The sequence below is a fragment of the Monodelphis domestica genome, chromosome 6 (genome assembly GCF_027887165.1).
Source record: "Monodelphis domestica isolate mMonDom1 chromosome 6, mMonDom1.pri, whole genome shotgun sequence".
Taxonomy (NCBI): Eukaryota; Metazoa; Chordata; class Mammalia; order Didelphimorphia; family Didelphidae; genus Monodelphis; species Monodelphis domestica.
The window spans coordinates 20,128,736-20,143,025 of NC_077232.1; the positions used below are offsets into that span (position 1 = coordinate 20,128,736).

Below are 14,290 nucleotides of genomic sequence, written 5' to 3' on the forward strand. Positions count from 1 at the left end.
TTTATCATTTGAAAAGCAATCCTTTGGCTATTGAAGGATTTCAAAATATTCAAGAATCCCTTATAAACCTCTGAGAAGGATCACACTGAATTATCATCAGCTGTGAACATATTAGAGAATGAATTGTTCTAGAACCATGTTGGTGAACCTATGGCACCCATGCCAGAGAGGGCTGCTTTCTTTCCCCTCTTCACCAAACCTGAGGACATTTCTCCTATCACCTACCCCTCTGCCCAGCAGCCTAATGGGAGTGTTTCCTCCCTCCCCTGTCTGGGTTAAGGGGGCAGCTCACATGTGGTGTGATGGTTCAGTTTAGGTACTCAGTCTCTAAAAGGTTCACCATCACAGGTCTAGAATCTTTTGAGAATGAGAATCTGTTGAACCGAAACATAGACTAGATGCTTGGACTCAGAAAAAGGTCAGAAGCAAGAAATGGAGAATTCAATGCAACAAACATTTATTAAGCATCTACTATGTATAAGTTACTGTGCTGAATGACACAGACCTTGCCCTCCAGGAGCTTACATTCTATTGAGGGATTCAACATGCACATGGATAAGTAAATACAAGGTAATATGAGGGAGAGAGAGTACCAGCACTGGGGAAGAAGAGGATAAATGGAGCGATTCATGGAGGGATTCCTAGAAGGGGATTCATGAAGGAGGTGTCACCCAAGATGAGTCTTAAAGAAAGAGCAAACATACTGAGAGGTAGAGATGAAGAGAGAATATATTCCATACATAGGGGACAGTCTATATAAGGTACTAGAGGTGGGAGATAAAATGCCAAATTGAGGCAACAGCTAATAGTCTTATTCGCCCAGAATGTAGCATGTGGGAAAAGGAGTAAAATAAAATAAATCTGGGGAAGGAGGTAGGACCCCGATTGTAGAAGTTCTGTTATACCAGATTTAGGAGTTTGCATTTTATCCTAGAGGCAATAGGGAGGCACCAAAGCTCCCTCTGTGGGGGAATGACCTAAAAGAAGGTAGGAATGAGCCAATAAGCTTCATTATTGTTCTAGGGTTACATCTTGGGCACAGATTTTTTTTTCTTTTTTCTTCTTTCCTCGTTATCAATTATTTTCTGCAATGAGTTCATAATCTTCATGTCATATAGACAGTTATTTAGTGAGGATACACAGAAGAAAACATCACAATCACAGCACATAGATAGTCTACACATAAATATATGCAGTGGGTAAAGGGATCAAGGATGTCCTTAGGCAGTGGAATGAGAAATACTTTAGCTCCTGAGATGAGAGTATTAGTAGGATGGAAAAGGCCTTGGGGGATGACAAACTCTCTTTGAGAACATATGGAGCCCTAGCAGGGGGCACTGCCTATTGGTTGGCACACTGGGAGGTCTAGGAACTGGGTCTGGATTATTGCCACTCCTAAAGCAGGCCTCTTCTCCTTTCCACCTCCTCCCCAGTGGAAGGTCCACTGTAATGAGGTATAGATTCCTAGGGCATAATGTTAATGATAACAGGAGTACGGAGGCCTAGTGACCGATGGAGAAGGCTCCGGAGTCTGTGGATTGCTTTTCTTCTCTGCCTTCCAATGTCTGGTCACTAGGGTACATAGGGTTGGTAGAAGTGGCAGATCGCAAGGTTGTTTCATTCACCTGGATAAGATGAGGGGGAGAAGACAGGAGCCTAAAAACCTTCTGGTCTAGTATCCATCCCAGTCCAGGGATCTCACAAAAGGAATGGTTGATAATAGTGATAGGATTCCTATTCCTATTTTCTATCTAGGTCTACCAGTGGAGAGATAATTAGATCTCTCCTTTCCTCCCACTGAACCTCCTTCTCCTGTTAAGTTCCTAAGACTAGACATTTCCTCTTACACAAGGTCCCTGAGATAACAGGAGAAACAGTTCAGAAGATGTTGTCAAGGATGTAATGATCATTGACTTTTTGGCATAAAATCGCCATTGCCCAACCCTTTGCTTTTTTCTGTGCCTAAAACCCTGGGTAAGTTACAGGACAGCCCAACACACAAGACTTCCCCGGGGACCAACACAACACAGGGAAACACTATTAGACACACAGGGAAAGCTAATCGGGAAATGCCATGATGGATTCTCACCTGGCTCTTTTACTTTTTCTTCTGCCAACACATCCAACTTGGCAGCCATAGCATTAGGGCCAGGTTTGGAACACTAACCTGGAAATCTTGGATCTTTGTGATTTTTAATTTCTGCCTACAAATAGCCCCAGAATGGGGGAGAAGTTGGTGCCCTTGTTAGGGCTATTGGCAGCAACTACTATCTCCCTGCTCCTTAGTTCTCTGGCCTGACTGTGTTATGATAACGTCTCTGAGAAGCTCTGATAGGAACAGCCAAAAGCTCTTCCTAGCTGCTGCTCCTTTACTTTAGCAGGTCCCTCATCTCTTGCTTTCCTGTGACCTCTCTTGGGGTCCTTACCTCTTCAAACTTCTTGGCTTTGTACTGGTCTGCCCCCTTCAGGAAGTTAAGGAGGATAATGTCACAGAGGACCGTGCCCTGGAGGGAAGAGAGACCTGGTATAGGCAAGAGCAAGGGCAAGGACAGGAGCAAGCAGATAGAGAACAACAGAGATAACGGGCCACAACAGAACTCCATTTGACCAGTGTAAAATTCATCATAATTCCCATTTTCATAGTGTGACCCAGTTTATAAAGCTCTTTCTTCCCAACAATTCTGAGAGGCAGGAAATGCAAGTATTGGCACCTCATTTTATAGATGAGAAAATGGAGACTTGGAGACAATGTAGTAAAGGTCACAGAGCTATGAAGCAGCAGAGATTTCCTTTGGACTCTTAAATTGTATTCTAATGTTGGAGCACGGAAGTGGTAGGATAGACAGAAGGACATGGGCAGAGATACGGAAAGGGGGACGTGCCAATCTTACCAAGAAATGTCTTTTTCCACTTACTTTGTCCACTCCAAAAACTCATTTTCATGGCAACCCACTGAACAGAGAGATACCCCCAAAAGATGGACAGATGAGCAGAGGACAGACGAAAGTTGGCCATACTTGTGAGCTATAATGCCACCAAGGATCCCCAGAACAGAGCATCCCTCCCCACTGGAATCTTTAGGGAATGCTCAGGTGATAGGAGCCCAGACTTACCACTCCCACAGAGGTAAAGGCTGCCACAGAGCTGATGATGGTGGGTATGATGTTAAACTTGCCAGCCTGAAGGCACAATGTGATATAGTGAGCTCAGGGGAGAAAAGAAGGAAAAAAAAACCCAATCCAAAACAACACTGGAGAGTATTTAATAAAAGGGACTTCCCTGGGAACAATCCTATCTAGAATCCTAGAATGTTTAGATCCCAAGAGGAAGAAGGAATCCCAGGGGCCACTGAGGTATTCAGGGGCTTAATGCTGTCTTTCCCTGAAAATGCCCCTCTGCTCTTCTCATATATTCCCTGGGCATCTTCCCTCATCCTTTCACCCGGATCTATTTTGAGGACTCACATTTCCATATACCAGTACATCAAAACGGATACCATATGCCTTCAGGAGAGTCCGATACTCACTGCCATTCTCCATCTTAAAGTATTTGGCAAACCTACAATCCAAGAAGAAAAAAAGAGATAATTGACTTGGTGGTGCATCATCCCTTGACACCTTCCTCCTATTAGGGTACTTTTCTCTGTTTAATCAGTGAAATCTCCGTCATCTAGGCCATGCCGATAAGGAAGAGAACATTTAAATTCTTAACTGGAAGAGAAAAACAACAAAAATGGTGCAGCTAGGTAGTACAGTAAATAGAGTACCAGACATGGAGTCAGGAGGACCTGGGTTCAAATAGGGCCTCAGATTCTTCCTAGCTGTGTGACCCTGGGCAAGTCACTTATCCTTGATTACCTAGCCCTTACTGCTCTTCTATCTTAGAACTGATACTAAGACAGAAGGTAAGGGCTTAAAAAAAGAAGAAAACACCACAAGAGATCATTGGGCATCACAGAAGCATACACCTTTGGAGACAGTATGGTATGGCAGAAAGAGTAGTAGAATTAGAGTCAGATGGACCTACATTCCAATCCAGAGGTTATTGTGTGGGCCTAGGCCAGTCATTTAAACTCCTTGGGATTCAGATTCTCAGCCTATAAATTGGGAGGATAATATTTATGGCACCTCCCAAAGCAACTAAAGAGAGTAACTGATAAATAATAAAACCTTAAGGATGGGGGCAGCTGGGTAGCTCAGTGGATTGAGAGCCAGGCCTAGAGATGGGAGGTCCTAGGTTCAAATCTGGCCTCAGACACTTCCCAGCTGTGTGACTGGGCAAGTCACTTGACCCCCATTGCCTAGCCCTTACCGCTCTTCTGCCTTGGAGCCAATACATAGTATTGACTCCAAGACAGAAGGTAAGGGTTTTAAAACAAAACAAAACAAAAAACCCTTAAGGAAATGGAAGTTGTAAATGTATGTTTGAGGAAGCATCCATACCAGGCCTAGGGAGAACCATAAAGCTAGAGAAATGTATATTCAGATCCCACTCTTCTTCCACATCTCAGGCCCTTCTGTCCTCCTTAGCTGTCCAGTGCTTTTATGCTATCCAAGGTACCTCAACATAGGAGGAAATGTATTAAAAACAACAAGAGACTAAACAATAACATTTCCCACTGGCCTTGTGTTTTGTGATTTACAAAACCCTAGATCCTCAGATCAGATGATACTTTCTTAATGAGGTCTTTCCTGATATCCCTAGGAAACAAGATTGTTGGAACCCTCCTTTATGAAATCAGTTTGTATTTATTTTGTCTGTCTTCTGAATTTACTTATATATCAATGTGCTGTATCTGACAGGCTGTGGGACCAAAACCCCTCTTCTCCCAAACCCTACCAAAACTGACAGACCTTTTCACCCTAGCACCTGCCCAAACAGAAACTGCCCAAACAGAACCTGCCCCAGCAAAACCTGGCAGAACACCGAGACTCTGTTCATTCCTTAACCTGTCCTGCATGGTTAACCATCAGCCTGAGAATTTCCCTTTACTCCCAGAGAATGAGATTCCATACCCCCTAAGGATCATCTAATGAACTGGACCCAAGTAGCTCTCCTCAACCAATAGAGACAGTTCAGGTTACCTCATCCCTGACAATAACTCTGTAAGAGGTTTAACCCATCTCTACTTCGGTGGAGATTTGGTAGCCATATTTACTGGTGCCAGTCTCTTTCCCTCACTGCCCCCTTTTCCCATTCCCCTTCCCCCACTGAGATGGGACTTTGCAGTCATCTCTCCTGGTGTCAGGTCTCTCTCCTTCCTAGCTCCTTCCCTCCCATCCCCTTTGCTCCTCTTTTCCTTTCATAAAACTTCAGTATACCACCTCATATTTGTCTCTCAGTTAAACCCCTGTCAGTCAGGATTGACAGTATCCTCCAGTAGAATGTGAATTCCTGGAGGGTAGAAGCTATTTCCCATTTGTATTTCTGTTATCAGTGCTTAGCACAGTGCCTGGCACATAGCAGGTACTTAATAAATATTTGTCAGTTGAATATCCTACAAAAAGTGGAACAAATTGCAGAACAAAGGAGTCAATACAATGTTTTTCAACATGGATTAAGTGAATATTTTCTTTTTGGGTTACCATATTGAATGACTTCCAAGTTGAGTCAGTCCACTATGACATTATCCTCTAATCACAGCTTTCCCATTTTGTGGTTGTGCTTCCCTTTCTGTAAAATGAAAGAGTTATGCTAAATGGTCTCCAAGGCCCATCTAGCTCTTACATTGTGCTCAAAGGTCCTACTCACTTCAGGCATTCTGTATTCTAAACTCCCTTCAAATGCTAACATCTACGTTCTAAGATCTTTTTCAGCTCTAATATTTTATATTCCAGGGCCCCTTCCAGCTTTAACCACCAATGTCCTCTGGCATTCTTTACCTCTAACATTCTATTCTTGTATTCCTTATAGTCTTGGCATGCCAGGTTCTCAGGTGCTATCTTAATCTAATGTTCTGTGTTCTAAGATCTTTTCAGCATTTTGACAAAGGTGCCCTTGAGGACCCTCCCAGTTTCATGGTGTGCCATCAAAGGATCTCAAAGCACTCTCTATTCTGTGTCCAAACTATCATAGCCCTGGAAGATTCAGAGATAACATTCTCCCTCTGTTATAAACAGAGAGGCAGTACTAAATGGATAGTTATTGACAGAAGAAGCCTGGGATCCAGGAGTGCAGACTCCTAGACCAACACTGGATATATATATACATCCATAAAAACAGAGATCACATGCCCAACTTTCAGCCTAGTTGAATGAATCTGTCAGTAGCTTGGACACTGTCTATCAAAGCAGGGTGAAGGATGGAGAATTAAATTTAGCCTGGCAAGTAATAGGAAAGGAATGAGGAGAAACATCAAAGTGAGATTTTCTTTTCCTCCAGCACCTGCCCTCCAAGAAGCAGTGAGATCTTTTAAAGTCATCCCTCTATTGATTCTTCCTACCCTAGGTAGGAGGTTAGCAGGAAGGGGAAAAAGGGGAAAGAGAAGAGAGAGAGAGAGAGAGAGAGAGAGAGCCACTTGTCGGCTATGGGCTTGGAGGAAGGAAGGCAGGCCCCCAGTTTGACCTGAAAGAAGAGGAGGGAAGATGGATGGTTCACTGAATAGCAGAACAGAAAGGCACCTTTGAGATCATCTAGTACAGTGATGGGCAACATTTTGAGTTTGGTGGGTCAAAATTCTCCAAAAAATCGAGCATAACTCAGGTGGTGTGTCACTTCAAGAAAAAACAACAATATAATTTTGCGATATTTATAGTTTAAATAACAAAAATGTGTAATTGTAATATATAACTGTATTTAATAAACCAACAACGAATTATTTAACTTATCTGATTAGTGACTTCTTGGTTCATCTGTTAATCGGTTTCTTTTGTTGGCCTTGATATTATTTAACTTGTGTGGGGTGCTGTGGAACTAATATAAGTGAGGGAGGGGGAATTCTTTAACTAACCTGCCTATTAGTGACCTTTTTTTTTGCTGAATTTCATTGACTAAATCTTCAATTAAAGGTTGGTGTTTTGTACACTTCAAGCCCAAGCAAGTGCTATTAACTTCATCTGGCAATCTGTTTCTTTTGTTGGTTTTGCTATTATTTAACACTGAGAATAAGGTCTCACAAAAGTAAATAGAGGGAAAAATTGCAAGTAAAGCCATTGCTATATTTTTCAGGGTCGTAAAGTCTCTGGTAATGGGTTCCAGGCACTCCTCTATTGCATTTGGGCTGGGGCCCCGCCTAGTCTGCTGTTGGTCTAGCCCTGCCCCACCCCACCCCACCTCACCCCTCTTCAGCCTGCTGGCCTGTGCACTGTGAGAGCAGCAGCTGCAGCCGGCCAGTCTGCCTGCCAGCACTCCTCCTCCTCCTCCTCCTCTTCCCCCTTCCTCCTCCTCCCCCTTTTCCTCCTCCTCCTCCTCCCCCCCTCCTCCTTTTCCTCCTCCTCCTCCTCCCCCCTCCTTCCCCTCTCCTCCCCCCTCCTTCCCCTCTCCTCCTCCTCCTTTTCCTCCTCTTCCCCCCTCCTCCTCCTCCTCTTCCCCTCTCCTCTTCCTCCTCCCCCCTCCTTCCCCTCTCCTCCTCCTCTTCCTTCCTCCTCCTCCTTCTCCTCTTCCTCCTCCCCCTCCTTCCCCTCTCCTCTTCCTCTCCCCTCCTCCCCCTCCTCCCCCTCCTCCCCCTCCCCCTCCTCCCCCTCCTCCCCCTCCCCCTCCTTCTCCTCCTTCTCCTCCTCCCTCCTCCTCTTCCTCTCCCCCCTCCTCCCCTCCTCTCTCTTACTCCTCCTCCTCCTCCCCCTCCTCCTCCCTCCTTCCCCCCCCCCCCACACCGGCCCCAGTCCCCTCCTCCCCATGCCCTCAAGGCCAGCATGTGGAGCAACCCTCCTCCCTCCCCCCTGCCAGGTCAGGGCATGGTCACAGTCACAGCTGTGGGTGAATGGCTCACGGTCCTGAAAATGTCCATGCATTTCAGTGCTGACACACATGTCATAGGTTTGCCATCACTGATCTAGTACCTTCGCTAAAGGAAAAAAATGAGGCAGTGGTCAGCTAGTATCGTATCAAGCAATATATTAGTAGCTGAACATGGTAAGAACTTGGGTCTCACAACTCCCCATTCTGAGATCTAACTCTTTCCATTATCACATGGTATCTTGCCAGGACCAAACAGATAAACTGGGAAGATGATTCAGGACTGGCTTACAATTTGGGGAGGGGATGCCAAGTTTCTGTGGAAGCAAGACTCTTTCTTAGACTATCTCTCCTTCTTTCACTAACTCTGTTCCTTGAAAAATGTTGCCACTTTTGAGAAGAAATGGAAACACTAGTTTCTTTCAAGGCTTAAGTCTAGGACTTCCTCCTGCCCAACACCCTTCTTGACTCATCTATTTTTGAGTGTTACTTTTTAGCCACATTGTATATATGCAGTATCAATTTATCTATGTATATGTTCTTCCTACCAAGGAAAATATAAGTGTCCAGAGGGCAGGAGCTTGTTTTTTTTTTTTCCTTTTGCCTTTGTATCCTCTAACTCTATACTTGGCATATAATATGCATGTAATATGTATGTATATAACATATGTAACATATACTACAATAAGACTATATATAGTAATATATACTATAAGACTATATATAATATATACTATAATAGTACTCTATATAATAATATATGCTATAATGCCACTCATCTAAAATATAAACCATAATAGAAATATACATATAGTAATATATGCTGTGAAGATTGGATTTGGCTCTCCCCTGATTGTAACAATGAAGGTACTTAGCTCTTCCTTGTTAGTGAAGATAAAATTGTAATCCCTGGTCTATTTTTAGATTTTAAACCCCAAAGTGTTAACTCAGTTTTTAAAGTAGATCTACCCATTTTAACTCCAAAAAGGTGTGAACACCCATTTCATACATTGAGTAGGAGGTCTGTGACCCACATGTGAAAGAGTGGGCAGTTCTGGAGTGGAGTGTCTGCTATGATTGGTAGATGTAAAAATTTAGGGGAACTGACGCAAGAGAAAAAGGTCTTTAAATAGAGGAAACAGAGGCACTCGAGGATCAATCAATAGATCATTCAGTCACTCAGAGTTGGACTGGAAGAGAGTCACTCAGAGCTAGAGGGAGGACAGACACTTGAGTGGAGACTGGAAAGACAGACACTCAGACTTGGAGTTAAGATACTTGGCTGTGAAACTGGACCCCTGGAGTAGTTCATGCAGGAGACTTCAGACTGCTTTCCTTTTAGATGGTCACAGTGGTGAGTGTAAAGGCTGACTTAGTTCCTTGCCCTTTCTGGAGGTGTGAACCTCTGAGAAAGGCTCATCATCTTGAGACTCCTTTCCCCTGGCTGGGGTTTAGAATTTCTACCTGGCTTAGAGGAAGCCGGAGCTCTCTCTCTCTCTCTCTCTCTCTCTCTCTCTCTCTCTCTCTCTGTCTCTCTCTGTCTCTCTGTCTCTCTGTCTCTCTGTCTCTCTGTCTCTGTCTCTGTCTCTGTCTCTGTCTCTGTCTCTCTCTCTCTCTCTCTCTCTCTGTCTCTCTCTCTTTCTCCCTCTCCCCTTTTATATCTTCCTCAATATATTCCCTCTATTGTAAATAAAACTACCATAAATTCCATTTTACTTGAGTAATTCATTTTGGGATTTAGTAATAAAATCCCTGGCAGCCACCAAATTAAATATTAAGTCCAACTGTAATAAATTAAGAATGCTATAATACTACTTAATCTAATATATAAATAATAATAGCACTATATATGGTAATATATGCTATAATACTACTCTATATAACATATACCATAATAGTGCTACATATAGTAATATATACTATAATACTACCCTATCTAACATAGAACAAAATAATACTATATTTAGTAACATATGCTATAATACTATTCTATATACTATATACCATAATAGTGCTATATATAGTATAGACAAGAGAAAGATACTATATATATACTGCAAAGACTGGATTTTACAATGAAATCTCATGCAAGAAGGAAATAGAACTTTGGCTGTCAATGGGGGATGGGACTGGAATCTCCAGCTAAGAAAAGCAGGTGGACAGTTGGAAAAATACTTTCTTGTCCCTTCTGAACTGAGAGTGGAAGGAGCAACCTCACTGATCTTATTCTACTACAATCCCTTGTTGATCTGAAGAGACCCATATTAACCATCTTTCCTTATAAGTGGTAGATAGAGACGTTTTCTCTTTGGGGAAGGCAAGGGACTATCCATTCCAAAGATTTTCCTTCAAAGCTATATCTGTATCTCAGGGAAGTACAGCAACCTGACTCCACAAAGATCCTAAGGTTTTCTGGGACTTAGGTCCCTAGACCTGAGCCTCAACTCCTGAAGAAACTTTAGGTAGAAAATAGAATAGGGACTTTCTGTTTCCCTCTTCCTTAACTTACCATTCCAGACTTATCAACTTATCAATAGATCTTACCAAAGAACTAGACATCTCTTCTTCAATGTTCTAAAGGGATCACAGATAACAATCATCCAAAGAAGAGAACAGAAACCAGAGATTGAAGGGGATTTTCTTTTACCCTTCAGCTCTGTACATTAATTAACTTCGCCTTCTCTGGGACAGCTCTGCCTGGGAAGTGGTGTTTCTCTTTATCTGTTCCCTCCCTCTCAGTTACCTGTCAAACTTTGGTTCCTGATCCCCCGCTATTACGATAGTAATATGTTCTATAATACTACTCTATATAATATATAACAAAATAATACTCTATATAGTAATATATGCTATAATAATACTATATCAATATAATAATGTATATTTTATATATAGTAATAAATGTTTATGGAAATGAATGAAAAAATGTCAATGCCTGCACAAGCCCAAACATTTTGTCTGCCTCCTGATTTTCTCTTGTCTCAGACTTTGGGGAGCCATTTTAATGTCCCAAAGAGGCTTTATTGCCATGGTTTCCAAGGACCAGTGATCATGGTAATTCAAATTTTCTACCCTTCCCTTAGTGTCCCCCAAACTTCAAACTGTAGAAAACAGAGACCCTAAAGAGATTAGCACCAAGAATTAGCACAAAAGTTTGGTCTTGGTTCCAGCTAGGCTACTAGAGGGATGCGTGATCTCAAGCAAGTCACTTACCGTCTCTGATCTGTAAAATGGGAGAGCTGAACAAGGTCTCCCAGTTCTAACATTCTTGCTTTCAAGGTCCCTCCAGGCTCTGTTGTTATGTGTTCTAAGTTTCTCTCAAACTCTGACTTCTCAAAGATCTTTCCAGGCTCAGACATTTTGTGTCCTGAGGTCCCTCTCAGCCTAACTTTGAGTCTTAGGTCTCCTCCCTTCACAAACATTGAACAGTGACCAACGTAATTATGTCATTTTGGTCATCTTCAAGTACAAAAGATAACAATCAACCAACCAAAGATTCAATGACCAAAATGACAAGGAGGGACTTCCACAAAGCCTCCTTCCTATATGTTTCACCTTGGTATTCCCCCACCTTAGTTTCCATTTTGTGGGTGACCATTCTAACTTCCTCTAAGCTATTTTTGATGGGAGAACACACTATAAGGAGGGAGGTTGATTCCCTCTGGGGCATTTTCCTAGAAAAGGCAAAGTACTTGGGAAGAGTGAGATAGTTGGCCACACTAGCAATTAGGAGCTTCCAGAGGTGTGTGTGTGTGTGTGTGTGTGTGTGTGTGTGTGTGTGTGTGTGTGTGTGTGTGTCTAAGGGTAGGAGCTCCTAGTTAGGACCAGAGAGAGACTGTTCTCATCACCTGGTGAGGTGGGGGAGCCCTTGCAGTAGGGACCTGTGACAACCCCAGAGATGCTATTGAGAGAAGCAGTGGGATGGCTGTGAATGGGATAAAGCTGTTACTGTTGGCGGAGAGCTGGGGACTGGTGCTTGCCAAGACAGAGCCCTGTGAAGGGAAGGAAGGCTTCTGGGGGGCCCACAGCAGGTGTCTGTGGCTCCAGAAGGTTGGGAGCCCTCACTGTTGGATATAGTGGTGCTTGGAAGCTGTCCATCCCACCAGGACCCACAAACCAGGACTAAATTGGGCCTGGTAGGCGGCTGGCACTGGGAAAAGTAAGCAGCAATCACATTTCTTTTAACCCTTCAGTACCCAGGCAGGGTCCTTGGAAGATACGAGGGTCAGACTATGTGGAGCAACTCTAGAGCCTTTGGATTTGGGATCCACCCTTGCTATTAACAGTAATGTAAATAATAATACAAAATATCCCAACTGAAATGATAAATCATTAGTTGGATGAGGCATATGGTGACACAGTGAATAGAGTACTGAACCTGGAGTCAGGAAACTGCAATTTGGATTCTCTCTCAGACTCTCTCTAACTGTTGGTGACTAGCTGGACAAGTCACAACTATTCTTAGCCTCAGTTTCCTCCTTGATAAAATGGGAAGGATAACTAAAAAAAAAACTTGCTAATAGGGTTTTGAGGATCAAATAAGACAATACTTGTAAAGCACTTTACAAATACCTCAAAGCACCAGGTACTAGCTATTACCAACTAATGTTTATATATAAAACACCAGGATAGATTACATACACTGTTATATAACATATAATTATATAACGTAATTATACATAATAATATAATTGCATATTTCTGTGTAATAATAACATTATTTTTGTTGTAGTCCAGAAAGATCTCTGGTTTTTTAGGCCTAGTCCTTCCCCCAAGCTGCTATCTATGCCCTAACCTAGGCCCTTCCTCCAGCTTCAGTCCTTCTTTATTCCTTCTCTGGAGCCCTTTCATTCAGATCTTCTCTGCTTAGAAGCTTCCTGACTAGAGCAATTAGTTTCCCAGTTGACTGGTACCTCTCTGTCTGTGAGCTGGGGGTGGGGGAGTGGGTAGGAAACCAGGAAATAGGACCCCTGGCTGAGCAGAAGCTACCTACTGCTTCCATAAAATATGGAAGTTGCCTCGATTCTACAACTGCCCAAGCTGCCCCAATGCCAACAGTGTTATGCTCAGGGGTCTCCAGGGGCAATGTAGTAAAACAATTGTCTAAGTCCTAGAAATACACCACTGAGGACCCTCTTCTTTTGCCCTGGCCTAAAGACCACTATGAAGGAGGTTCTTTTGAGACATCTCTAGTTGTACTGTGTCTCCTTTCCTGCCAGCCCAGGCTCAGTCTCAATGTGTTGTATGTATGTTTGTGTGTGTGTGTGTGTGTGTGTGTGTGAGAGAGAGAGAGAGAGAGAGACAGACAGACAGACAGACAGAGAGACAGAGAGAAAAAGACACAGAGAGAAAGTCAGAGAAGGAGGGTAGAGAGACAGAAAAAAGAAGAAAGAAATGAGAGATGAGAGATGAGAGAGAGAGATTGAGATAGAGACAAAGAGAGAGAAAGAAAGACAGACAGAGAGAGACAGAGTAGGAGGGGAGAGACAGAAAAAGAGAAGAAAGAAATGAGAAAGAGATTGAGAGAGAGAGTAGGAGGGGAAGAGAAAGAAAAAGGGAAGAAAGAAATGAGAAAGAGATTGAGAGAGACAGAGTAGGAGGGGAAGAGAAAGAAAAAGGGAAGAAAGAAATGAGAGAGATTGAGAGAGAGAAAGAAAGACAGAGAGAGAAACAGAGTAGGATGGAGAGAGACAGAAAAAGAAAAGAAAGAAATGAGAAAAAGATTGAGAGACAGAGTAGGAGGGGAAGAGACAGAAAAAAAGAAGAAAGAAATGAGAGAGATTGAGAGAGAGAAAGAAAGAAAGACAGAGAGACAGAGTAGGATGGTGAGAGACAGAAAAAGAGAAGAAAGAAATGAGAGATGAGAATTAGAAATGAGAGAGAGAGAGAGAGAGAGAGAGAGAGAGAGAGAGAGAGAGAGAGAGAGAGAGAGAGAGAGAGAGAGAGAGAGAATGGTTCTCCCTCCTACTCTATGCTCACTTGGCTATCTCCAGCTAATCCACATTATCTTCCCTTAAATATACCAAATAAAAGAGCCCATGACTTTTAGCATCAACTGGCTCATCTCATTCTTCTGTGAAGTCCCTTTAGTCTTTGTCACACAACCCTTAATCATGTAGGGCTGAATCTAAATTCTTACATAATAGATCTATCAATGACAAAGAACTGTTTTAGGGGCCCGACATTCCTAATATTCGTAGCATATACTTTTTAAGTCGTAGAAATTCAGAACTGAAGGGTTCCAAAAATCTAGAACATGGAATGTGAGAGCTGGAATGGATCTTAGAATATGGAATAAATATTTTTGTTTGTTCCATGGAATGTCAGAACTGGAAGGGACCCTACAGTGTAGAATGTTAGAGCTAGGAGAGACTTTTGAACATAGAACAGCAGAGTT

The 14,290-nt window shown here is 42.8% G+C and overlaps 1 protein-coding gene across 1 annotated transcript in view; it reads right to left on the reverse strand.

The window, feature by feature from the left end:
• Positions 1-439: 439 nt before the first annotated feature.
• Positions 440-14,290, reverse strand: part of P2RX3 (purinergic receptor P2X 3) — a 56,593-nt gene continuing 42,742 nt past the window's right edge. The window contains 4 exon segments of the mRNA XM_056801737.1: positions 440-1,625; positions 2,427-2,504; positions 3,114-3,179; positions 3,465-3,558. Of these exon segments, the coding sequence (XP_056657715.1) occupies positions 1,503-1,625; positions 2,427-2,504; positions 3,114-3,179; positions 3,465-3,558 (361 nt within the window). The 3' untranslated portion in view covers positions 440-1,502.